Source organism: Pipistrellus hanaki (genome assembly GCF_964339955.1).
Source record: "Pipistrellus hanaki genome assembly, chromosome: 4".
Taxonomy (NCBI): domain Eukaryota; kingdom Metazoa; phylum Chordata; class Mammalia; order Chiroptera; family Vespertilionidae; genus Pipistrellus; species Pipistrellus hanaki.
The window spans coordinates 12,625,715-12,653,443 of record NC_140506.1 but is presented as its reverse complement, the minus strand read 5'-3'; the positions used below and the strand labels follow the sequence as shown (position 1 = coordinate 12,653,443).

The following is a 27,729-nucleotide window of genomic DNA, read 5'->3' as shown; positions in this document are numbered from 1 at the left end:
GGTTTCAGGGTGGAGCCTACAGCCTTGGCTTCCGTCAGCCCCGCCCTATGCGACTCCTGAGACTCAGGGTCCTTCAGTACTTGTTGCAAGCACCTCTGAGAGAAAGGTGCCCTCGATTTTCGCCTGCTACCAAACAGTGTAAGCTCTCCCGCAATGGGCCCGAAACTGAGGTTCAGTTCAGTTGGAAGAGGAGTTGGAGGTGGCGTTCAGAGCAGTCTGGAGCCCCTGTCTCCTTCCCGCCAGGGCAGTCCCGCAGCACAGCCGGCCGTCCCTTCTCTGCGCGCTGTGTGCGCGCCTCTGGGACCTCCTTTCGCCGCTTCCCCGGGTACTGCCTTCCAGCCCGGCTCCCTCTGGATGAGCCTGGGTCCCCGGGGTCTGGCCTAGAACGAGGGTTCAGAGCAGTTGGGGGCCCAGCACAGTCGGAGTTTTATCTCCTTCCCGCTAGGGAACGCCAGCCAGGCACTCGGCCTCCCTCCTCTCCGGCTCCGCGCGCCGCGTGTCTCCGTACCTTGGGCTTTTACAGCTCCTCCGCGCTTCCTTCTGGTTTTCTCCTTGCTTCTCGTTGTAGAATTTCCAGTCAGTTGACTTTCCTGTAGTTCTGGGTAATGTCCATTTTATATTTGAGTTGTATTTTATTGAAATTGTTGCGTGCGGCTGCGGCTAGGTGCCTACCCGAGCAGCCATCTTGGATTCTCCCACATCTGTTACCACAATCTTGATTTTAACTTCATGGTTACAGAGAATTTTTATTTCTATACTTCTGATACCAAGACATGACTAGATTTTTAAATACTATTTACTAATTGTCCTTCCCATTTTTAACTTCTTTTATTAGCTTCAAAGTAAGAGCCTCTTGCATAATGATACTTTCACATACACTTAGATTTGGTGCCAGAAGCATTCTGTTATTGCACAGCCTATGGACTTCCTACTTCTGCTGGCTTGCTCAATGTCATGGCCATTTCCTTCTTCCCCAACCCTCACCAATCCCACCTTTTCTTTCCTCTCTTCCACTGTATCTCCCTCCAATTACCAGGAGGAAGAAATAACCAATAGAGCCAATACTCTTTTGAAGCCTTCTCTCCCATGCTGCCAATAAAAGACCTATAGGAAAGACACATCTTCTCTTCCCAGGAGAAAACAGCAGCTGTACAAGCAAAGATGATTTTTCCATTTAAATGTAACTGCAGAAGTAAATGTATTTCATCTGAGACATATATATTTGTCCTCAAATACACTTCAGTATATTTTCAAATATATGTCAACCTCAAAATAAGCTTAAGTGTAATCACAAAAGCCACTTAAAATGATTTGACTTTAGAAAAGCAATAGTTGGTAAAGGGAATTTGGTAATACTTTTAGCAAATTTCACATTGTTTGCCACCAATTCTTCTTTCCTCTATTAATTCTCTTTCTCTTACTTGGATGTATTTTTTCCCCCAACCAAATATGGTAACTTCTGTAAGGAGCTTGAGGACAGCTCTGTATGTTAACTTTTTAAGGAATGGCCAAACAATAGTTATTAATTAAGGAAGAAAATGTATTTATGCAAATTAACAGGAATTGGAGAAAGAAAGAACTCATCTTATGGAAGATGTGACCGCAAACAAAAGAAGAATGAAGGAGCTGGAAGATAATTTGCTTTACCGGCTGACCAGTACCCAGGGGTCCCTGGTGGAAGACGAGAGTCTCATTACTGTGCTGAGTAACACGAAAAAAACAGCTGAAGAGGTGACACAGAAGCTGGAAATTTCAGCTGATACAGAAATTCAAATTAACTCAGCGCGGGAGGAATACAGACCTGGTGAGTTTGGTAATGAACTAATGTCACAGGAAAATGAAGTGGAAAATAAATGAGAATTAGAAAAATTGACATTAGGCCAATGGTATTGCAAAGAGGGGCGGCCATTTATGTCTTGTGGCATTTCTATTCAGTACAATTGAGATGACAATATTTTATAGTGATGTTAAATTTCTAGTTCACGTTAGTTGGCATATGTTTTAAAGTTCCCATGAACTTATTTTTATTCTAGAATGGATAGGGAGAATTTTAAAAGACCACCTGACTACAAATTAATAAAATCTGAGGAATTAATGCGCAAATTTTGGGCTGTTCATTAGTTGTTCATTATTTGACAACAAATAGCTAGTGTTTTGTTTGTAGTCTTGGTAGTTGGAAGGTAGTTCTTCGGTATAATGGGAGCTCTTCAGTTTTATCCACCAGTTTGAAAATTGATGTTGTTCATTGGTTACTAGAGGAACCTGCTAAAAGAATTCAATCTCCTTTAGTAAGTTATCATTCTTCTTGGGAAAATAATGAAAATCATACCTTCTCCCAACGAAGAGTCAGGTGCATCCTCTTTGCAATGCCTTGTTTTGCTAGCTTTAAGCCAAAAATAGGCACAGCTTCTTCATGGCACTTAAGAATGAGGTCCTTCCACGGCCTACACAACTTGTTAGGTGTTAAAACCTTTGATGTCCCTTCAGTTGTCTTTTCTACCTATAAAGAAACAGTAAAATTTACTTACAAGGGATCTAGACATTCTAAAATGGAAAGTGCCATTTGGTCAACTCAAACGGTGGACTACTTAAACAAAGCCTATAACTGAGAATTAAATACATAGAATAAGCATCGCTCTAGACTCCCACTGCTAATACATAGTTATTGGTAAGACATGAAAATAGAATTTGCTGTTCTCATGTAGAGTTGAGGCTGATCGGTCCCTGGGTCATTTACTTTCCAGCCTGAGAGTACATGCAGCCTTACTTTGTCTTTCAGTGGCTACTCGGGGCAGCATCCTCTACTTCCTCATCACCGAGATGCGCTTGGTTAATGAGATGTATCAGACTTCGCTCCGCCAGTTTCTGGGCTTGTTTGACCTTTCCTTAGCCAGGTGTGTGCGCGTATGGGAAGGCAAACCGAATTCTCTACCTGTGGTCTAGGTGATGACTTTACATTTATAGTTTTCTTTAGCTTTGCTGAGTCTCATTCTCTTTTAAGTCTAAGATTAGTGCAATTGCTACTGTGTTAACAAATCATTCTCATGTATCATTTTATGCTCAGAGAAAGATCCACCTAGTATTCATCCATTGATTGATTCCTGTGGTTTCACGTGTTTCTGTTAAACAAGAGCATTCCCCAGACATTGTTGTGAGTGATAATGCCTGGTGGATAAAATTGATTTAGAAGACGTTACGGACTCTGTTATTTCACAATGAGAAAATGCTTGTTATTTTAGATTTAGAGGGCTTACCTTTGTTGTGTACAAAATAAGAATTGGCCCTCCAAAGCTACTAATTCTACATTCAAGATGTTGCTTTTATGTACAATTGAAAAGGGCAGGGGGATGAGTCTGATTTCAATGTTCTCTACCCCAGGTCCGTCAAGAGCCCAATCACAAGCAAAAGAATTGCTAATATCATAGAGCACATGACCTACGAGGTCTATAAGTATGCGGTCCGGGGCTTGTACGAGGAGCACAAATTCCTGTTCACCTTGTTGCTCACACTGAAGATTGACATCCAGAGGAACCGGGTCAAGCATGAGGAGTTTCTCACCCTTATTAAAGGTCAATGTAACATCTAAAGCATTGTACACAGCTTCTAAAGCATTGTACACAGTTGCAGGTAGAGGAATGATTGTGAAGGTCCCGTGCAGTAATTTCTTTTGGTTATAATAGTTTCTTTGCATTTCATTGAAGATTGCATTTATGTGAGCTATTTGTTCATTTATTGTGGATATTTGACTAGAACCTACTGTGTGCTGGGGCACAGAATAAGCACTTGGTATACATCAGCGAACAAAAAGAATCTTGCATTTGTAGATTTTATATATATATTTTTGGGGTGGGTGATACATCAAAAACATGAAATAACAAGTACATTATGCAGTATGTGAAAAGCTGGTAAGCACATGGAAAAAACAGAGCTGGATAAAGGGTGTGAGGGGTAGGGGAGTTTAACATTTAAATGGGATATATGAGATCATTAATGGAGTAGACCTCCCTGAGAGATGGATAGGTGAGCAAAGGCCTGAAGCACAGCACTGGCTCAGGGGCCATTTAGAGGAAGAGTGTTGAAGGAAAAGGAGCCAGCATCAAGGATGGAAAGTAAGTAAGCAGATAGCTGGAGTGGGTGGGTGAGGCACCTGTGCAACTCAGCCTGTGAACACTTACTATGTATCTGCTGAAGCATTGCTCACAGACAGGTCCCCTATGCACTGGAACAAGACAGCCCAGTGGAAGGCGGGGAAATGAATTCACTATCTCATTCTTGAATGTCAGGAAAACAAATATTTATTTTATTTTTAAAGATATATTTTTATTGATTTCAGAGAGGAAGGGAGAGGAAGAGAGAGATAAAAACCTCAATGATGAAGATCACTGATTGGCTGCCTCCTGCACTACTGGGGATTAAGCCCACAACTTGGGCACATGCCCTGACTGGGAATCAAACTATGACCTCCTTGTTCATGGGTTGGGCTGGGCAAGACAGCAAATATTTAAAGTGCCTGTGGAAATGATAGTAGGGGTCTAAGTGGTTTCATCTACATTACTTTTCTAAACAAAGCCTTTAAAGATAAGGCACCATCTTCTCTGGGGGTTGGAGGGGATTTTCATGATTTTACCTGGAGAGTGGATTTGCAGAGAAACTTGAAGAGAACCCCCATGAGGACAGTAGGGAGGGGGTGTGTATATGCACATGCTGTATAACAAATGCATATTCATGTTCATATCCATATCCATCATATAGTAGCAGCAAAGATTCATTCAGCTAGACATGAGCTTACAAATGTATGTTTATGGACAATTCTCTCTTTCTCTCCAATTTGTTGTCTCCTGTACCTCTTGCTCCTTATGTTTCTTAATTTTCTAAGTTTCCTGAAGCTAGATAGCTTTATGCCAAAAATAGCTTCCTGAAGCTAAGCACGTAGAAGATGAGTGATCTGGAGAGAAAACGCCTTAAATAGACACACATCATATATTACTGATTTCTGGCCTCACTACTCTGGTCCTCTAGCTGACTGAGCTTTCCTAGGGGAAAGTAGTTCCTGATATCCTAAATCCAGGCATGCATTTCCTTATGGAAATGACTTTGAGCTTAACATCCTTGGCCAGGTGGAGCTAGGATAGAACCCAGTATGTGACTGACTCCAGTTATATTACTGGTTCTTAAATGTGTTTTTGTGAAATCACATATTCTTTCATTAAATTTTAAATCTTGTTCATCACCATGACTTATATTTATGAGCTTAAAAATGTCAATGTAGTAAAATAATTGAAATTAACATAGTTTAAGAAAAACTTTTTATAGATTGTTTTATAATAAAAAAGGTAATTATAATAGCTTTTTATGTTTAATTTTAAAGGTGGTGCCTCATTGGACCTTAAAGCTTGTCCTCCTAAACCATCTAAATGGATCCTGGACATGACCTGGCTGAATTTGGTGGAACTCAGCAAACTTAGACAGTTTTCAGATGTCCTTGATCAGGTAACCTGTGCTTAGGATAATGTCGCAGTGAGCTGCTACAAAATTCCTGGAAGAGAGGGGTTTCTGAATATTGACACTTGTAAAATGTATGACCTGTGCTTGACCTTCCTCACAGCTCACACTACTGTACGGCACACTCCACCCATTGCAGACTGGTCTTGCCCTAACAAAACATTTGCTCAGGAAATCAAACTAATGCTGCCCTGTGCCATGAGTCAGTATCATCAACTGGAGATCCACAAGCAGAGAAATGGATAGATTCAATTTGGTGCAATAATTAATATACTTGAGGTTGTGCCTTCTTTTTAGAGGTTATATATATGAAAAGAAATACTAACAGTCTCATTTTTTATACTAAATATACTTTTTTTGCCTCTTTTTCTTCTGCCCTTCCTGTTACATTGCCTTAGCTAGGCATCTGGATATGAACCTAATGCAAATAACTGGCTTCTTATCTGTAGAAGTTATTGTCCTCTCATAATCAGTCAGTTGCTGATGAATTGTGTATATATTGGCATCATGGAAGTTGAAGTATAGAGAATTGAATCGGGACAGGCCAGGAGGTGGGTTTTTGAATATCAGATGACTAGAGAGAAACCACATTGACAGCAACGTGGCTTTATTCAACTACAAGTTGAAGACTTAAAAGCATTTTTTTTTTTTTTTAACCAGAAAATTTCCAATGCTTGTTTTTTTTACTTTCCCAGTTTAAGTTGATCAGAAACTTAAATTCTGCTATATTTTTTATGGCTTGGCTTACAACTGATAATTACCATGGAATTAGGATACAAACCATTCTTTTAGGTAAAATAACTTTCATTTGGGAGATTTTAATGCACTTTAGCTTGTTCTCCCACAGGATGACTCCTAGTGACCTTACCTAGAGCATTACCTGTCATTGAGTTTGTTATCTTCTGGAGGTTATATCTTATACCTTGAATTTCTCTACATTATGTGATTGAAAGAGGTTGTTATTTTTTTATTCTTACATGATACTTTCTAAATACAAACCTGGAATTCTTTTTTAAAAATTAGACCACTAAGATATTCACTTGGGTATTTAATCAAAGGAGATATACTAGAGTACATAAGATTGTATTTATCTGTAATGTTGTTTGTTCTGTTTTTCAGATGCTTGCTTATGTAATGCTCTTCTCTCTTTGATTGTTTTTAAGCTCCAAAGGATAATGGAATGCTTCCCCCCCCCCCTCCTTATCAGTTGCCTAAAGGAAGCCAGTGCCTGATTATTTATTGGATATTGAGTGATAGATTTCTAATTACTCTAATTAATAGCATATTGTTCAAAAATCATCTTTTAATTATAAAAACATGTATTAAATACTATAGTTTTTTCTCTTTCTTTTTTGTTATCTAGAGTGTTCCTGGGAAGTGAGGAAACATAAGAGAATGAGACTTGGTTCTTCATTATGAGAGGATTTCATGGAGCAAATCAGATTTCCTTAAAATAATGAGTTTCCATTGATTTCTTTACTACAAAGACATAAAAGAAATTAAACAACCCAGGGTTCTCTGTACTTTATAAGCTATCTGTAGGCTGTTGTTATTATAGAGTGACATTAGAGCAAATTGCATTTGATTGCTAATTTTTAGAATTTTGGGCACTAAAATATAAAATAAAAAAATTTACTAAGAGATATCATTCATACATGTCCCCTTATATTTTTAGATATCAAGAAATGAGAAAATGTGGAAAATTTGGTTTGATAAGGAAAAACCTGAGGAGGAACCTCTTCCAAATGCCTATGATAAATCTCTTGACTGCTTTAGACGCCTTCTACTTATTAGATCCTGGTGTCCTGACAGAACCATTGCCCAGGTAAAATGTCCCTATTAAAAAAAATAAAAGAAGCCTGGGGGGCGAGGCTCAGTGGTTGAGCATCGAACTATGAACTAGGAGGTCACATTTCGATTCCCAGTCATGACACCTGCCCTGGTTGCAGACTTCACCCCCAGTGGGGGGTGTGGAGGAGGCAACCAGTCAATGATTCTCTTTCATCATTGATGTTTCTCTTTCTCCCTCTCCCTTCTTCTCTGGAAATCAATAAAAATATATTATAAGAAATTAAAAGGATATTTTTAAAGAGGCTGTTCTTTTAAACGTAAAGACATATTTAAAATGTTAATCCCAATGAGATTTCTTCGTAGTCTTGCATATATTCTTCTAGCAATAGAATAGTGAAAAATGGAAAAGTAAATGAGAAATAGGTGTACCCAGATGTACCGTTAGGCTAAGTGATTTAATAATATTTTTTGGCCCAAAAGGTACAAGAGTGAAATGTTTTTAAGATTGGTGTGTAGGTATAACATAAGGGTAATGTCTTATTCTTCTGTATAATATTTTATATTAACATTGTGGACCAGTAGTTTTATTGCTAGCTTTCTCCAGTAGCCAGGTAAGTTTCTATTGGACAAGTACAAAAATCATCTTACATAAATGTTAAGGGCACGCTTAAAAATTAAATACCTATTGCATGTTGAAGTTATTTATTACATGTTCTTACAAGCTGGTATCTTGTTAAAGAATTCTGATGATTGGCCACAAGCCTAATAAGAGAAAACATGAGAATTCTCGTGACCATCCGCAATGGGTTAACTCAAAAAATGATATGGCTGCTCCATTTTGCTGGTAGTAAAAAAATGTCCCCTTAAGTAGGAAGAATGTGAAGTTTCTAGGGAGAAGAGAAACTAGAGAGGAAGCTTTTTCAAACTTGTGGGCATTTCCCCAGAAAGTGTCACAGCCCTTCCTTGATGCAAGGAAATAGGCTGACCTAAACATTTTTAAATTGTATATATTTTACATATGGTTTAAATGTGACTCCTACCTCCACAAGATCACCTTTTTAAAGACCTTTAATCTTCTGGTCTATCATCATGGACATTTACTTACTAAAAAGAGTCATCATATTTTTGCCTTTACAATTAAAAGTTTAACTAAAATTCCACATAGGTTGATTCTTCAAGGGTTTCTCCAAGTAATCAAGAAATAACATAGTCAGGGTTTATAAGAGAACGTAGGAAACATTCCCCTTCACTCTGCAGAGAGGGGCTGTTGAAAACATGGAGTAACCATCTCCATGTCCACGTAGGCACTGGGCAGTAATGAAACAACTAGATTCAATGATTTATTGAGAAAAGGAAAAGGAGTCTTGCCACTCAGGACACTGAGATCACCTTTCCTTCAGCTTTTGTTCTCAACTTCATTACTTTTATTCTCCCCAAATGAATTGTAAAACAGTTGCCTTATTTAAGGGCAATGTAGAAGGTTCAAGTAGTTTCCTTTCCCTCCCTCCCTCTCTCCTTCCCTCCCTCCCTTCTTTTTTCTTTTCTTTTTATTATTATTATTTTAAATGGTCCAATGCTGAAATTTAAGCCTTCCATGGTCCTTTGTACCTTCTTCCTGGCTTCTGACATCCATAGGCTGATGATAGCCATGACTCCTATAGTCACTCTTGTCCACTCTACTCTACCCTGTATATTCTAGAAGAAATGGAAATATGATATGTCCTTCTTGTAATGGCGTCCCATGGCTCTTATGGTCTCTAGAAGGTCTAGAAGTCTCCTCTGGAAGAAGGCCCCTCTCCTCAAAAATTCTTATTCTTGGATCAGACTCCTTTTGTAGTATTCAATCAGATATCTTTTGGGGAAGCATAATAGAAAGTCTATAATGTAGACATATTGAATTCTCATTCTCCATAAGCAGCATCAGGTTCACTCTCAGCATTTTCTTTAAGCATGACTGCTCACATCAGAAAATATTCAATTGCCTGGTTGCAAAAATGATGCTCCGTCAGAGTTTACATTTTCTCATATGTAAAATAGGCATAATAAAATCTATCCAGGATGATTGGAATACATTTTAATCAAAATAGTGTATTTACTAGTAATAGTAATAATGAATGTAATAATTATTGTGTATCAGTTTGAAAACATAGAGAGAGATTTTTTGGTTTTTTTTTTGGTTTTTTTTTTGAGTTGAAAGGATGACAGCAGTGAAAAAACATTACCAAATGAAAAAATAGAAAATATATCATTATAAATGCCTCTGTCTTCTTCAATGGGCAGGTTACTGTGGGCATCATTGAGATAATCTATACAAATGAATTTTGGATCCCATCCTGCATTGTACACATAAAGAAGTTAGGACTAGTTTTGGTGACTGGTGTACTATTTTTGATAGGCTCGCAAGTACATTATGGACTCCATGGGAGAAAACTATGCGGAAGGGGTCATCCTGGACTTGGAAAAGACATGGGAGGAATCTGATCCACGGACACCACTCATCTGTCTCCTGTCTATGGGCTCAGATCCCACGGAGTCTATCATCGCCTTGGGGAAGAGATTAAAAATAGAAACCCGTTATGTGTCCATGGGCCAAGGCCAGGAGGTCCATGCTCGCAAACTCTTGCAGCAGACCATGGCAAACGTGAGTCCAATGTCTACATTTGTGTTATGTTGTTGCCATTACAGGTTATAGAGTAACAATTCCAGACAAGAACATATTACTTGTTAAGAGTTTAAATTTACATACTACATGATAAATTTTAAACTTTTTCTGCTGAGCCTTGACTTATGGAAAACTTACCTCATCAAACATCTTATTTCCTAACCAGCTTGCATAATGCTAACCCCCACTCCAGATCCCAAACCCTCAGTGGGGTCCAGAGCTCTGGCCCCTCTGCTATACACTCCTGCCCCTCCAGCTCCACTCTTGGAATCTTCAGAACTCCAGAATCTACCTGTGACTTTCTTGAGTTGTGGAATGCACAATGGAGTCCCCCAGGCACAGCTCAAATCCCAAGGAGGCCAGGAATCTACCATCACCATGCAGTGATGTCAGAGGTTCTAGGGCTTCTAAAGCCCTTCATAGATTATAAACTCTATAGCATGAAGAGTCTTCAGTGCTCAGGAATGGCCTGGGAGCCACCAAACACTAGAAAGCACTTGGCAACCCTGCTAATGTGACAGTTAAGTCTGGAGTTGGGGTACTTTCAAGGACTTAAGTTAGTAGGATGCTAAAGGTCCTCCATTTCATTTCTAGACCTTGATTCCAGGACAAGGCACTCATGTGTTTACTGTGGTCTAGCCCTCTCTGGGGTGTCCAGCTCAGCCTGGAGGATCCTTCCATTCTTGTTCCCCTCTCCTCCACTTTGGCTAGGTATGATGGGGGCACAGAACCACTTGGCTTCTCGTTCCTACTAGAGAACATGCAATCTGAGTTAAGATTCTTCTGTTCTGGCCTTTTTTTGGACCTTAGTCTTTAGTCCTCTTTCCTCGAGTCTGATTATTCACCCACCCCACCCCCATCTCAAGACTCCTTCTGTGTCCTCCAGGGTCTCCCCTGATGAGGCAGGACTGGCTTTCTTACCTTCCAACCCCAAACCTCTGGGCTTACCATAGAACCACTGGGCTCTATGTCTTGGCTGCTGAATCTAGAACCTCACCCCTGTGCTGCATCTCATCCCTTCCCTCTGGTTTAGAACTAAGCCCATTGGGTTTTAGAACCTCCACATTTACCTCGAGGCTCTACCATCCCCACGCTGTGCCCTTCCCCCAGTTTTGGTGAAAGGGAGGGACCCTTCGGTGGGTTGTGCTATGCCTAATGACCTTAGTTTGCAGTTGGGAGGCTGAGGGGTCTGATTGAAGTGTTTCTGGAGAAGAAAAACATTCATCTGCATTTAAGAATCCCGTGTCTTGTCTGACATTATTGCACCCTTAGATTTGACCTAGATTAAAGCTGTTAGTGTGTTTTTCTATTAAATTTTAATTACTCAATTTTTAAAGGATGCACTAATTGAAATCTCTGAGACAAACACAAAATAGGTTGTTTCCATTCACTGTTGTTCTCTCAGGGAGGATGGGCACTTCTGCAGAACTGCCACCTAGGCCTCGATTTCCTGGATGAGCTAATGGACATGGTTACAGAAACTGAGGTGGTGCATGGTGCTTTCCGCCTGTGGATGACCACTGAGGTCCATAAGCAGTTTCCCATCACACTCCTGCAGATGGCCATCAGATTTGCCAATGAGCCTCCGCAGGGCCTCCGTGCAGGGCTGAAGAGAACGTATGGCGGTAAGTAGAGGAATCCTTCCAAATTCAGTGGAGTTTTTGTACTTAGATTGCTTTATTAAAGAAATTGTAAAAACAGAATCAGCTAGGATATAGGTAAGCAAATAGCACTGTTATTGACGTGATGAGGCACAGATGGCCCCTGGTGTTTGTCCTATGGAACACTACCTGGCAGTGCTAGGTGTCAGAGCTCAGAATTCCCACCTGTGTTTCCCGCATTGCTTTACTTTGGCCTGTACTGTTTTCTACTGGATAGCTGCCTTTTTAATGTTACTGTCCACATTTTGTATTTTTGCCATTCATGGTCTTTTGGCTCCAGTCCTGAAGTAGGACAGTAGCCTCTTCCAGGAGAGGCTGAGTTAAAGTCATGGTCTGCTATCATTTCATGAAGCCACATGGCAGAATGTCAGAGCCATAGTGAAGTTAGAAATCAGAAGCAGCAGAACCCAACCACAGGCCCTCCATTCAAACCCGGAGCTGAGAGCATCCTCTTTGCCGTGACTTCTTCTGTTCATGGCTTCCTGTCTGGACTCATGGTCACGGCAAGATCCTGGCCCTCAGAGTCAGAAATATGTTTCTGGGTCTCTCTGCACAAAATGCTTTGTTCTTTTGGGTGTTAGGCACTCAAACAACCAGTTTCAGTTTTCTCATATGTAAAATAAGGACAATAAAATCTGTCTGTGATGATTGGAATATAGTGTACTTAATAATAATAAATATAATAATTCTCTATCATTCTGAAAGAAATCTACAGTTTTTTTTAATTGCTAACAATACTCAAATTTCTACCAATTTATAAGGTAATGTGGGGATAAAGGGAATGTGGAAGAGTGACAGTGACGACAGTGAAAAAAGATTACCAGTAAAAAAACATATGATTTTTATATGCATAATATACTGTAGATACATACATAATGCTCATAATTATTACTTCAATAATACATTAGGTTGAAACGATCTTCTCTATATAGTAATAATAATTTAATATTAATTAAAATAGTGTATGTACATGCTCCAAATAATAATAATGTAAAAATTATTATTATTTTTTAGTCATGGTGGTTGTAGTAATAGTAGCAGTATTTATTTTACTGCCATCATTCTTCCTCCTCTATTTTATCCCCACATTATCTTGCTAGATTGGCAGGAACTTGAATCATGTTAGCGAGCCCCTCCCCCTCTCGAATATCTTTGCAGATTTTTCAGAGAGAAATGCCCTCTGGATATGCAAAAGTTAAATTACAGTTGCCATATGAATGTCATAAAAATAATTCAAGATAAGTGAAGTTTAATATTAGGAATTTACAAAGAGAGTTAATCACTTAAATAGAAAACAGAGATGTATGAGCGATGATAGAGATATTCACCCAGCTGCCCGCCACAGGTGTGAGCCAAGACCTGCTGGATGTGAGCACGGTGGCCCAGTGGAAGCCCATGCTGTACGCAGTGGCGTTCCTGCACTCCACGGTCCAGGAGAGGCGGAAGTTTGGTCCCCTGGGGTGGAACATCCCTTATGAATTTAATCAAGCTGACTTTAATGCCATCGTGCAGTTCATCCAAAACCACTTGGATGACATGGATATCAAAAAGGTACTGTGTGTGAGCTGCTTCATGGCCCTGGTGATGGTGGGTCCCCAAGTTAACATGCCCCTACCCCCCAGCTTTGGAGTTAATTTTATAAGAGTGATGATTTTCTGTGCTTGCAAAGTTGATCTTTAATTCATAGCAACTTGGGTCACACTTGCCTCTTGATTTCAGCTAAAAAATAAATTTTTATTATCTTTTAATTTCTCAGTCAAGTTGACATTACATATGAAACATCCTAACCAGGTGTTGTTTTTCCAGAGGGGAGGGGAGAATAGGTGGGGAAGCTTATTTTTAAAAAATATTTAAAAACTGAAAATGAATTCTAGATTCCTTTTGAAGTATGTGCTTTTAAAAGAGCTGCCTCAATATTCTAAAAAAGTAAATATTTTTCTCTTGAAGTTAAGATAGGAAAATATGAATGCAGAATCTATTTCAAGTCATGAAGATGAGCTTTGTGTTATCACTTATATTTGTCTAATTTTATTTCTGCATTTTTTCACATTAGGAATGAACGAATGAGTGAATGAATGAATGAGTGAGGAAAATGAGGATGAGACAATAGTAATTTCTGCACAATTTTTCTATAATTTTTCCCAGGGTGTCTCCTGGTCTACTGTCTGCTACATGATAGGTGAAATTCAATATGGAGGCAGAGTCACTGATGACTATGATAAGAGACTGCTGAATACATTCGCTAAGGTTTGGTTCAGTGAAAATATGTTTGCACCAGATTTCAGCTTTTATCAAGGATACAATATTCCAAAAGGCAGCACGGTGGATAACTATCTTCACTATATCCAGGTTTGTCAATGTCAGAATTTTATGATTAGAGTAAATATCCCCAGCATTTGGACTTTTGGTTTTGTATTTACACTCCATATGCTCCCTTTAGTATACATTTTAATGGTGATACATATCGAACCCTCCACCATAGATGCTTTCTTCATATGTTTGTTTTACCTAATGATTAAAATGTTTATATATATGTTTTTGATATATATGATGTCCCCACCCCCCTATTATCCATGGCTACTGGCTAGGCCCATATGCATGCACACAAGTCCTTTGGTTGATCTCTTTCCCTTACCCCCACCCTCCCCTACTTTCCTTCTGAGGTTTGAGAGTCTGATCGCTGCTTCTCTTTCTCTGGGTCTGTTTTTGTTCATCAGTTTATGTTGTTCATTATTTCCTCTAGATGTGTGAGATCATGTGATCCGTGTGTTGTATGAATTCCCGCCCCCTATTTTCTTTAATGCTTTAGTGAAGAATATTCTTTAGGGAGGTGATAGATTGAGCAGATTAGAATGGGGGAAGCTACACCACTTCCCTGGAGCTCTCTTCCTGTGAGACTTCCGTTACCTGTTAGGGATAGGGCAGAGGCATTGTCTAGACACAGTCTGTTCTATTTTTTAACCCACTTGCCTTATTTTGGGACACCTGTTCCTTAATCCTGGCCTGCTGGTCAGTGTATGAGTATGCGCAGGAGTCCACGGGTAGAAGAGCTTCCTCATTCAGGACCAGGTACTTCTTTGTAGTAGGGGAAGTGCTGGGGGGCAGTCCTGGGGGAGGGTGGTGGTGAGCAGCAATCCTGGCCTCTCCCCACTAGATTTCCGTAGCATCCCCACCCAGTTGTGACAACCAAAAATGTCTCCAGACATTGCCAAATGTCCCCTGGGGGGCTAATAATAACCCCTGATCGAGAAACACTGCTCTAAGAAAGAAGAGGATAGATTTTGACAGGAAATTTGGGGAAGAAAATGGATGTGTGTTTCAAGGTAACTACATTTTCTGTCTCTAAACCTTGAATTAATTAGATCATTATTTAGCAATCTCCTTTGCCTCTAAGATTTATCTGAGATTGAAAAAACTAAAGCACACAGCATCAAAGGGCTAAATTTATGTTTATTTAGAGGTCCTGTGATAAATAAATGTGATGAGCTTATCATATATTACCACCTTTATATTTTCAGTAATTCAAATCAACAAGTAGATGTGTCTGAATTATACTATATGTGTCCTTAAATCATTGGCACTGAATAAGAGAGTGCCTATGAAGGTATAAATTTAAATATGCCTGTACATACATTTATTTATATACATCTCATTTCAAAATAAATTTAAGATCACTCATAAGATGACATTATGTAAAAAGGAATAGAAAGGAGGGGGATATATGAATAAGACAACAGTAAAGCGTAGGATACAATTCATACATAGGAATATATGTCAAATTGCAGGTACATTTTTTGCTTTTCAAATAGCTGGGGGTGGAGGGGGATTTTGCATACTTGTTCTGCTTCTGTCACTTGCTCTCCATTTCTTGCTGTCTATTTTCCTCGCTGACTCTTGCTTTCTTGATATTTACCTCTTCTCCATGTCTCTTTCTCCCCAGGTGAATATAGTTCCCTTATTTGGGCCTGAATTGAGCTAAAACTGTCACTTTCTGGTATCTTAAAAACATAGTAACACCAATTTGTAGCTCACTTTCTGTATTACATTTTCTAAAACGAGAGAGAATCTATTTGATTAAAGTATCTAGAGATGCAGACATCAATAACATGCACTGATAATGTTCCTTAATTTTTTTTCAAGGCAACGTTTGCTTTTTTATTTTTCCTGGAGAAATTGTTGAGAAGGTGGTGTGACACAACTGAGACATCTCTTAGAAAGGCTTATCCTAATAAAAACATGTTTCCTTCCTAAGACAGTACAATTTAACTGGTACTTATGTCAGCAGTCTGTGCTTACCAGGGTGCTTGTTGTTCAGAGTTTGCCCACCTATGACAGCCCTGAGGTCTTCGGGCTGCACACCAATGCCGACATCACCTACCAGAGCAAGCTGGCCAAGGACGTGCTGGACACTGTACTGGGCATCCAGCCCAAGGACAGCTCTGGTGGCGGGGATGAGACCCGGGAGGCCATGGTGGCTCGGCTGGCCGACGACATGTTGGAAAAGCTCCCCTCTGACTATGTCCCATTTGAGGTGAGTCGAAATCCTAACAAAACCTGTGGGTGGAGGTGTAAGAGCATAGAGGGGATAAATGATGATGGAAAACATAAAATAATAAAATAAAATAAAATAAAATAAAGAAAATAAATGAAAAGTCAGCCATGGATGTGTCCGCTTTGGGAAATGAAGAAGGAGGGCAAACATAATTTTTTCTGAAATAAAAATGTTATTTTAAACACTCACTTCCTGAAAAACCAGAAAAGAAGTTTTTAAATCTATAAATGTAATTATTTCAAAATGTAAATAATAAGGAAATCTTATGTAAATGTTAATATTCATAATTAAATTACAAGTACATACGATGGGTTAGGATTTCTTTTCTAGAACTTTCCTTCAAGGTATATCACATTATTATTCATTAGGAGGAAAGTCATTTATTCTTAGCGTGTAGCACATGATTAGTTAAAACATGTTGTGTAACTTAATGTACACCTTAACATTCAAGCATTTTCAATTTCAGGGAGTCTATTTAAAAATATATATATATTTTATTGATTTTTTTACAGAGAGGAAGGGAGATGGATAGAGAGTTAGAAACATCGATGAGAGAGAAATATCAATCAGCTGCCTCCTACACACTCCCTACTGGGTATGTGCCCACAACCAAGGTACATTCCCTTAACTGGAATCAAACCTGGGACCCTTGAGTCCTAAGGCTGATGCTCTATACACTGAGCCAAACCAGTTAGGGCAGGGAGTCTGTATTTTTATCATTAACTCTTTGCACCTTCTTCTTCATCTCATGGGTTTCAAAAATTGATATGTTTGTTTAAAATACAACTAATTTCTAAGCAATTTTATTTTATTTACATTCTTATTTCTTCTCTGTTTTCTGGCAGTGAAAAAAAAGTTTGCTATTTATGAAACTGTAAAATCTGGGGCCTGTTTAGAAGCCTCAGTTACTTAAATGTTAATAGTTTTCTAATTTTTAACATGCGCTGAATGTCTCCTCGGCAGGTGAGAGAGAGGCTTCAAAAGATGGGTCCATTCCAGCCGATGAACATTTTCCTGAGGCAGGAGATAGACAGAATGCAGAGGGTGCTCACGCTGGTCCGCAGCACCCTGACCGAGCTGAAGCTTGCCATCGATGGCACCATCATCATGAGTGAAAACCTTCGGGATGCACTGAATTGCATGTTTGATGCCAGAATTCCTGCTCAGTGGAAAAAAGTACGTGGAAGCTGCTCTGGTTCTGCCTAATCACCTTATTGTGAATCGCTGTAACTGGCAAGCAGAAAGCACCGAAGGATAATTGGCTTACAAGTGTTCTTTTGCTTAGGAACTAATCCCTTCGTGTCCTGTATTTTTAGATTGTAGGTAGGGAAGGAAATTATGTGGCAACTCCCACATATCATGTGCTCTACTGGTGACTTCCATCCATGCATTATTTCATTTAAAGTCTTACTTTTTTTTTTTTTTTGCCCTCAATTTACATATGAGGAACTGGAGGGTGGGAGAGGTGAAATCTTTTCTCAAATCACATACCTAAGTAGTCCAAGAATCAGAATTCAAACCCAAGCTTTGGTGCTTCTACGCCCACAAGACCAGCTTCCTTGAAGAGACTGTTCTGAGATACACACACCTATCCAAAGTCACACCAAAGAGCAGCATTTTTTCCTTCCTTTGTTTGTATTGTAGATATGTGAATATATCTCTCTCAAGATAACAAGTATTCTTATTGAGTAGTACTTCTTGGTAAACGTGCTAAATGACAGGTTTTAAGAAATGATTTTCTATTTGGAAAAGTAAAATGAGGACCTGAATGTCTTTTTAAGCAATGAATGCAATTACTTTGTTGGTGGCAAATTGGGCTGTGTTTTCATTTCTGCTCTTTTATCAGAGGAAATCGATGTGTATTCTAAGGGATGAAATCTCCAGAAGATAATTGTTGTGTCCCTCATTAAAAGTGATAAATGGATAAGGCTTCTGCGAGTTATTCTCCACAGATATATTTTAAAGTGTTGATTAGACCATGAGCACATTTAATAAATAGAGATCCTGTTTTATAAAATCTGTTGAAAATGTAACCTACGGAAAGTAGCTGGAACCTGTTGAATTTAATGGTTATTTTAGCGCTTTATGGCAGAATTGGTGATGAATATGGTAAGTGGAAGATGAGTCTATTGACAGTAGACATTGTGGACAGCATCTGAGCTCTCAATCGATCAGGTATTCGTGAGATGATCAGCTGATTCTATCATAATATCTTAAGCAAGAAGAATCATTTGAAAACTTAAATTTCAGAACCCCGGAATAATTTACGTCTTAGGGACTGTTAAATTTTAAAGGTGAAATTGGTGTTTCATCATTTTTCCCTCCATGAACATAGCCAGTAAAGCAGCAATATTATACCTATATTAATTATTTTAATGCATTCATTCCAGGCATCGTGGGTCTCAAGTACGTTGGGTTTCTGGTTTACTGAACTTTTGGAAAGAAATTGCCAGTTTACCTCTTGGGTTTTCAATGGCCGACCCCACTGCTTCTGGATGACTGGCTTCTTTAACCCCCAAGGATTTTTGACTGCGATGCGGCAGGTAATAAACAGCTCTGATGTGCACCTGTTGTGTTCTTATAATTTTCCTCTGTAAAGTTCTCTTCTTTCACTATCGTTTTAAGTAATATAATAAGACAGAGAATGACTCTCCTATGGGTGCTAACTTTTACACACCAGTACAAGTGGTAACTGGGGACATGGGTTTCAGTTCTGAGAGAATCTTTTTAACTTTAAATACCATTCTACTTACTTTGAATTAGGGTAATTGGGCAGCTACACTGTCATCTATGCTCTGTATATACAAACCTCTAATTGCTCATTGCATCCTTTGCCTTTGTTCTTGCCCGGGGCAGGAGATAACTCGGGCCAACAAAGGCTGGGCTCTGGACAATATGGTGCTTTGCAACGAAGTCACCAAGTGGATGAAGGATGACATTGCTGCCCCTCCCGCAGAGGGTGTGTACGTCTATGGCTTGTATCTCGAAGGCGCTGGCTGGGACAAGAGGAACATGAAGCTCATCGAGTCCAAACCGAAAGTGCTCTTTGAGTTGATGCCTGTCATAAGGATTTACGCAGAAAACAACAGTGAGTTTTCTTGTGCATTTAGAGATGGTTGGTATTATTGGATTGAATGACATTATACACACCAGATCTTATTATTTTAGTTATCATATAATAATAATTTGACTCTTAACAACTACCTTTACATTCACACCCATGTTTAATAAGTATTTATAGACCAGTAGGCACTTTCATGAGTGCTACTGGGGAGGCAATAGTTCTAGATAGTTCTTGTTTATCTAATAAAGCAGATGATATATATATATATATATATATATATATATATATATATATATATATATATAAATGCTCATAAAATATTAACTGATGAGATAAGAAACAAGTGTTTGGAATAGATGATAAGTGGTGGGAAAAGGAGGGTGAGATAACAGTGGGGTGAAGTGGTCAGGGCAGTTGGGACTGGCCTGGGCTTGGAATGCTGAAGGTGATGAGGTGGGGCAAGTAGTGGAAAAAAGGCTTTCTAGGCAGGACTGCCCAGGGCTCCCTGGAGGTGGATCCACCACCAGCTTGGAGATTTAAGCCAAATTGTGAAATCCATATTGAATTCAGGGACATCTAGCTTAATCCAGTAGCTAATGGCAAATTTCTGGATTCATATTTCAGCCTTCGAATGAAATACCACCACTTTGAAGCACACACATTATTCTACTTTGACAAAGTCATTGAAACTGTGATAAACTGCTTCCATTGTTGGCTTGATGTTTTCTGGAGGCTTTGTTATTGCATTTTACTCAGATAATATCTCAGCAATAACTATTTTTCAGCACATATGGAACTTTCCTGTTCATTCTATTTCATTAAAATTTATCTTATTTTTTTTTAAAAACATATATTTTATTGATTTTTTACAGAGAAAAAGGGAGAGCGATAGAGAGCTAGAAACATCAATGAGAGAGAAACACTGACCAGCTGCCTCCTGCACATCCCCTTCTGAGGATGTACCTGCAACCAATATACATGCCCTTAACCGGAATAGAACTTGGGACCTTTCAGTCTCCAGGCCAACGCTCTATCCACTGAGCCAAATCAGTTTTGGCAAAAGTTATCTTATTTTTAAAGAAAAAAAAATGTATTTAATTTGTACAACATACCACACACACACACACACACACACACACACACACACACACACACACGCGCGCGCGCGCGCGCGCATGGTAAAATGATTGCTATCAGCCATAAACTCCAGAGGTAGCCATGATAGAGGATCCCAAGGAAATGCTGATTGTGTTACAGAAGCACAAGATATTTTTCTTTAAACAAGGGATAAAATATATCTTTTTATAAGACAGCTTTTATAATCCCTATCCATTAGATGAATGTAGCATTTGGAAACTTGGGTCAAGAAAAGAGAGTTTATAAACTATGAGTATTTATTTTTTAAGCAAACATCATTGGCTTTATCCCTTGCACCCTCCTTCGCCTTAGGTGCAAGGGACACAAAGGTAACTCTGAACCAGATTCTTCCCAAGGACTCACAGTCTAGCGGGGGAGACTGATTAGTAAATAAAATGGAATTTAATACATGTTATGACAGAGCTACACCCAGGATGCTCAGGAAGCCTAGAAGGAGATCAAAACTGTGTCTGGGAGGTGGGTGCAGAGTCTTCTGAGATGTTCTCTGGAGGCCAAGGTCAAGTGTGCTAGAGAGTTAGAGGGAGATTTTTCTTGGCAGAGGGAAATAGCATGAGCTCACTCGGTCATCCCATGAATATTTCTTTTATATTGACCATCTGCCTTGCACTACTTTCATGCTGGGGATGCAACAGTGAAAAAAGATCAGGCAGACTCCCCATGGTCATGGAACTCAACAGGGAATGGTAGCTGAAAAAGAAGCAAATAGAGTCAATCTCTGTTATCATGGATTCTGTATGAATTCACCTACTGGCTAAATTTATCTGTAACCCAGAAATCAGTGCTTGTGGTGCTTTCACGGTAATTCTCAGACATGCACACAATGGAAAATTTGAGGCTCCCAGCGTGCATGCTCCCAGCCGAGGGTGACTAAGGTGACAGTGTCTCAGCTGTAGACAAGTGTCCTTTTTTAGTCTGTTTAGTGCTACATCTTCATGTTTGTGTGCTTTTGCTATTTAGGATGTCCAGGAGTAGTCCTGAAGTGCTGTTTATGCCCTAGTGCAGAAAGACTGCCTTACGGAGAAAACACATGTGCTAGATATGTTACATGTAGGCATGAGTTATACTGCTGTTGGCCTGGAGGTCAATGTCAGTGAGTCAACAGTGCATATTAGAGGGGTGTCTTTAAGAAGAAACACGCATAAAACAAAATGACATATTGGTGGGTTGATGAAAATGTGGCCAGAGCCTCTTAGGGGCCTAACCTTGTATTTCCCCAGGAGCATAGGTTACATGGTCCCCGATTCAGTGTTCACAGAAGCTTTCTATTATTATTATTTTAAGCATGTTTTTATTGATTTAAGAGAAAGGGAGGGAGAGAGAAACATCGATTGACTGCCTCCTGCGCACACCCCCATCCCCCTTGGGGATTGAGCCTGTAAAATGGGCATGGGAATTGAACCTCAACTTCCTTGTTCATAGGTCCACATACAACCAATGTGCAGCACTGGCCGGGCATTCACAGAGACTTTATACACACAGTCCCATGAATCATGAGTTGTAAGTGAGCACACTGATGACAGCTAGTTCTTCTTCCTATAGTTCAGGGGGTTGGGGAAGGCCTCGCTGAGGAGAGAACATGGCACTGAAATCCAAGTGGCATAAAGTGGTTCTGCTGACATTCAGGGGAAAGGCCTGAGGAAAACGTGCTCTATCCTATCATTGCAGCTAGTCAAAATGTTGTAAAAGATGTTTTCCTTATAAAATGAAAGAAAGATCCTTCTCACATGGAGTTAGGGGTTACTTTTTTATTTCTTGTGACTAAACTGTAAAAAATCCATTGCAATAAGATGTTGAACATCTCAGCATGGTAGTAATAAAGTAATAATTTTATAATATAGGCAATTCTTTATTTAAGAACAGGTTTTTCTGGAACTCTGTTCCCCCTGCTGGGCATAGTCAGCGGGTGAGGCTCATTAGCAGCAGGTAAGAGAGGAAATAAAATAAACAAAGGAAAAGTGACTAATGTCAATGTGCTGGAGGGGGGAAAAAAGAAAGAAAGAAAAGCACTTTAGTTCTCTATTTTTTTTTTCTTTTGGTTTCAATAGAAATTGGTGGAAACTCGTTTTGCCAAATAACTTTGTTGTCGGAGAGGTGTTTGTTTAGTGATAAAAAGCTAACCTTCTGTTGCTGTCAACCTAATTTTCATTCATTTTTGATAACTGGATAGGGTTCTAATTGAACTAAAAAGGTGTAGCATTGTTCATGGCCAAAGGGCACTCCAACAAAAGCGCAGAGTTTGAAAATTAAAATTCTTATAATGATTTGTTTTCATGTTAAGATGAAGGACAATTTTCAGTGTAAATAATTCATCATTGAATTTTACATACTGGGCTGGTTTATTTGTTTTCAAAAAGATGGCTAGAGATTTATTTGAACTTTAAAAATTGAGTGATACATCCCCAAATACTTATTTTATTCATGTTTCTTGCTAGAACATCATGGGAAAGTTGCCCAAATAGTACTAAATTCACCACAAGAGTAAAAATATACAACTCAGGCCCTCTGTTTTCAAAGGTATTTGAAAAGAGGCAGATATAGGAAATATCTGTCTCCTTTTATGTAGATCAAGCATGTCAGACTCAAAGGCTAACACAGGCCAAATAAAGAAGGCATGTGGTTCGTGGGTCACGAATTTGACATGCTTGATGTAGCTAGTGATGCTAATAAATGAACTACAGTGCTGTAGCTTTGTGATGGGAAAACCATGATTACAACATTTTGGGGGAACAAAGCGAGACTTATATGTACCTCTGCTCACAAAGTAGGCTGAGGAAGAGCTCAGAGTCCCTGTAGCTAATGCGGATATTTCCTGCTTGGGAAAACATCTTTGTAAGAATGCCCTGTAAACTCCGCCCCCTTCCAACACTGCAGTTGTGGCGCTGGGCGTGGGAATAGCCCATGGGTGACCAGGAGGTGGAGAGCTCCTGACTCTTAAACCCATCAGTGCTTAATACACTTTCAAATTTTAAATCTGGAACTCTGTCAAAGTCCTGGGACCACAAGTCTGGGAAACGTGTGTGTGTGTATGTGTGTGTGTGTGTGTGTGTGTGTGTGTGTGTGAGTGTGTGTGTGGAGAGACGGTGGGAAAATTAGAAATCTAACACACCTTGGGCATCTACTGCACTCCAGACATTATATGATGCCAGGTATTCACATATTTTAACTTACTTAACCTTTACGACTCTAAGCTATATCGTGCCCATTTTGCAAATGAGGAAATTAAGCTGTAGAGACATTAGATAATTTGCCTGTGATTCCCTCCTACCAGAACGAGTATGGAAACCCATCTGTCTCTGGTGGGATGAATGCAGACCTCCGGGAAGTCCTGTGGTTAGTGTCCTGCTTGAGACTATGCATCTAGATAATCTCTGTGGTGTCTGGGATGGTGCTTGAAAATCAAGGCTACATTGAAAATGAAGGCAAACTCCCTTGCATTTTGATGTTGTGAATTAATTTTTCTCAGGTGCATAATGAGGCAGACACAGTAAAAACCTCTACCCTAGCTGAAAGGAGCTCTCACTCCTGATGGCCTCCCTCCCTTCTTGCTTCAGGCTCAATGTGGTCACCTCCCCTGCCTGGTGCTGGGGCCACATATCTTCAGGTAGAAGACGATGAGCCAGGCACCTGGATATTTGGGTTGCTCCTCTGGCTTTATCACCCTAGTAATTAGTCATGTGGCTTTGAAGGGGATTCCCATATGCCAGGAATTGAAGTCAGGTATCAAGTTATCAGGTACATGTTCACATCTTCCTGCAAAAACACAGAGGTACAACATACACATAGTACGTCCCAGCTATTAATGAAATGAAGACCACAGGTTATGAATCTATTCTGGTGGGGCTTGATTATTACCATATCACCAGCTTTGTAACCTTGACAAGTAATTCACCTCCTATGGTCCAGTTTTCTCATCTGTAAAATGGATTTAATAATCATTCCCATGTCATACGGTTGTTGGGAGAATAATACAGATGATGTCCATCATGTAACGTACAATGAATAATTTTATTGCTATTGTTATTATTGATATGTTCCCTCACATGCTTATTGAAAGATGGAAAGAAATATCATATGTAAGAGCTCTCTACTTAGTATATTAAATGTTATTAGCAAAACAGGAGTTAAATACCTTTGCTACAGCATGAATGGACCTGGAGAATATTAGTGACATAAGCCAGTCAGAGAAAGATAAGTAGCATATGATTTCACTCACATGTGGAATTTAATGAAAAAGTGAACCACCAAACAAAATAGAGAAAGACTCATGGATAGAGAGTAGGCAGACAACTTGGGGGGTATGGGGATAGGTTGCAGGGAGGGTAGGGATGAAGGGATTGAGAAAAAAAAAAGAGAGAGAATTCATGGACATCGACAACGGTGGGGTGATGGCAGTAGTGGAGAGGGATTGGTGGAGGTGGAAGAGGGCATAGAAATGATAATTGGTGATGGAAAAATAAAATAAATTTTAAAAATTAAAGGAATGATTTAAAGATTACTTGGGGGATCTCTATGGAACTTGGTTATTTTGGGTATGGAAGGAAATATGACATGATAACACTTGGATGAAAAATGTAGGCTAGAGAGGGAAATTACCTAGTCAGAAAATGAAATTCCCTCAGGTGCTTTATTAAAGCCTTTAGGCTTTTAAAGCCGATGGCTCACCAATTTTGACAACCACTTCTCTCTGCTCTTCCTTCTGGAGCCCCAAGGCTTTAAACATATTTAGCTGATTTGTTCTACCTACATAGCATGTTTATTTTCCCCTTCAAAGTTATTTGTCTAACCGGGCGTAATGGTTTGGAATCATCTGTTGCTGTGGTTGTTTAGCATCTGTCAGCACTTTCACTATGAAATCATATTTTCCATGGCTTCTAATCCTACTGCCGAAGTTTGTGGCCCGCTGTGACTTGGCATGGCCGCCTTTAGCTCTGCAGCGATTACAAATAAATAAAATTTCAGAGAATGTTTACCTGCTTATTGAAAAGGATACTATTTTTTCAGTTTTATTTTTTCTGGGGCTTAATATATAAGTAGTCAAATTCTTGCCAAGGTATAGTTATTATAATGATCACTTAGTTCAAATCTAAGACACCAATGGCTTACTTCAAGATGTGTAAAATGATTGTTAGTCAAATTTTCATTCAGAAGAATGAGCAGTTACATATTTGTTCTGTTTACAGATGCTAGGATTAAATGGTTTAAATATATCAGTTAGTAAAATTAGTATTGATTGCACTTCATAAATTTACTGTCATTCACATATATTAGTATATTTGCATAATTATTATTACTAATAATATTCCCGTGGTAATTAAAAAAATGATGACTAGACTTAAATATTAAATGTTACATTAATTTAGATTGTATGTAATGATTAATTTCATGTGTTTAAACAAACTATGTGTAAAATATCTGTTTAGAGCGGGGTTTATCAACCGTGGTATTACTGACATGTTTGGTACAGATAACTCTTTGTGCATTATAGGATATTAGCAGAATCCCTGACCTTTACCCACCAGATGCCTTGAGCACCTTCCCAGTTGGAATAACCAAAAAATGTCTCTAGATATTGACAAATCACTCCCTCCCCCCTGGAGTAAAATGACCCCTGGTTAAGAATTATTACCTTAGAATATTTATTTTTGTATTGAAACATCTATAATACTATCTTATTCAACTGTTTAACTTTTCTTCCAATAAAATTAATTAAGTGGAGGTATAAAAACACATGGCACAACAGGTTGAAGGTTTTATGGGGTCAACAAATGAGATATTCTCTGATAGTGCTTTGCTTTTATAATATGTTAAGAAAAGCTAAATTATTGAGGATGTTAGTTTGGGGACATAGATTTAGTCACTTTGACATATTAACATTGCATTTAGAAAATTACTGTCTTCATGTATCAGTGCTCATGTTTGTACCACTAATTCACCAAAGCAAAGTTATCCTCGTAGTTAAATGTGCTTTCATCTCAGTAGTTATATGAGGGTCATTTATAATATTAGCCTTCCCAAGGAGTACAAGGATGGGTGCAGACACAACTTTTGTCCTGAAGAAATTTATAATCTGGAACAGAAGGGGAAATAACATGCTGCTTCCTGAGATGAATGTTATAAGATGTGCAGATAAAGTATCCTGGGCAGAATGGACTTAACAAGAAGCTAATGAAGCTTAAACTCCAAGGCTACTCCATGCATAGCCCCCTTCCAAAGCCTACATCTGTATAGGCTTAGAAAGGGCTCTTTAAAAAGCTGGGTATGCCTGGACATCTTGTCATATCCTCTGGAAACCTACAGTTGTTTCTTCTTCCCATCTAGGGATTGACTGACTCCAGGGAGAATTTCTCTCATTTTGCCAAACCCTTCTCTTTTTGGAATGACCTTCATAATGCACCCATTTGGCTCTGCATTGTTTGGGTTACTTAAATTAGAAATTCACCAGTAGTTTTTCCTGTATGCATTTTTTTCTCTCTCTATAGCTCCAAGAGATCCCCGGTTTTACTCCTGTCCCATCTACAAGAAACCAGTCCGAACGGACTTGAATTACATCGCTGCTGTGGACCTCAGGACGGCCCAGACTCCTGAACACTGGGTGCTCCGTGGGGTCGCCCTCCTCTGTGATGTCAAGTAATATGGGGCATGTCCCCCACCCAGTACTTCGGAAAATGCAGCACACAGATGACCATACCCGTTATCTTCCATGAGCAATGAACACTGTGTAAATCTGGTTGATCATGATTAATGAGCTGCATAGGTTTTCCTTCTTTTCAGTCAGATGCTTAATTACATTTAACCGGTTTCACCATTAATGACCTATCACTGTGTTGGCTGAAAAGTTACTTGGAGATTTAAAAGTAAAATTTACAACTTCCTAATGAAGCGTGGCCCTCAAACCCACAGTAATACATTTTCTTCCTCTTTCAAGTCTAAGGGCTGACTAGGTTGAGCAGACAGTATTTTCCCTGAAAGAATTATTCTTCTGTTAATGTGCTTCTGGTGACAGCCCTGTTCTTGAAGGTGACACGGCAAGTTTGTGCTGATTTTGCTTTATTTGGCTTTTTGCATTTAGGTCAGGTTAAGAGATTTATGTTCGTGGCTCAAGCAGCCAATTAAAAAAAAAAAGACCCTTTAAAAAATAGAAGGAAATAGAAGACTGGGATAAGAATGTGATTGGATGAATAGACAATTCATGTAATCCTAAAGAATTAACATAGAGAATCATGTTCAACCCCACTGATAATTAATAATGAGATACTAATTGATATCTGTTATAAGAAAAAAAAAATGAAAGCTAGAAGTAAATTCTGGTGATGTCTTTGTCAAATAACTCAATCAAGAC

The 27,729-nt window shown here is 39.1% G+C and overlaps 1 protein-coding gene across 4 annotated transcripts in view; it reads left to right on the top strand.

Annotated features, from left to right (window-relative positions):
- Window positions 1–27,437, top strand: part of DNAH5 (dynein axonemal heavy chain 5) — a 210,628-nt gene extending 183,191 nt beyond the window's left edge. For 3 of the 4 annotated variants that reach the window (XM_084881713.1, XM_084881712.1, XM_084881710.1), the window contains 14 exons: window positions 1,561–1,804; window positions 2,780–2,894; window positions 3,379–3,569; window positions 5,369–5,490; window positions 7,178–7,327; window positions 9,689–9,934; window positions 11,361–11,580; window positions 12,962–13,167; window positions 13,762–13,965; window positions 15,932–16,147; window positions 17,132–17,344; window positions 18,559–18,711; window positions 19,025–19,256; window positions 26,870–27,437. In XM_084881713.1, coding sequence (XP_084737839.1) covers window positions 1,561–1,804; window positions 2,780–2,894; window positions 3,379–3,569; window positions 5,369–5,490; window positions 7,178–7,327; window positions 9,689–9,934; window positions 11,361–11,580; window positions 12,962–13,167; window positions 13,762–13,965; window positions 15,932–16,147; window positions 17,132–17,344; window positions 18,559–18,711; window positions 19,025–19,256; window positions 26,870–27,021 — 2,664 coding nt within the window. In that variant the 3' untranslated portion in view covers window positions 27,022–27,437. The remainder of the gene's footprint in view (window positions 1–1,560; window positions 1,805–2,779; window positions 2,895–3,378; window positions 3,570–5,368; window positions 5,491–7,177; window positions 7,328–9,688; window positions 9,935–11,360; window positions 11,581–12,961; window positions 13,168–13,761; window positions 13,966–15,931; window positions 16,148–17,131; window positions 17,345–18,558; window positions 18,712–19,024; window positions 19,257–26,869) is intronic. The other variant, XM_084881711.1, reaches the window with a different exon arrangement.
- The last annotated feature ends 292 nt before the right edge of the window (window positions 27,438–27,729 follow it).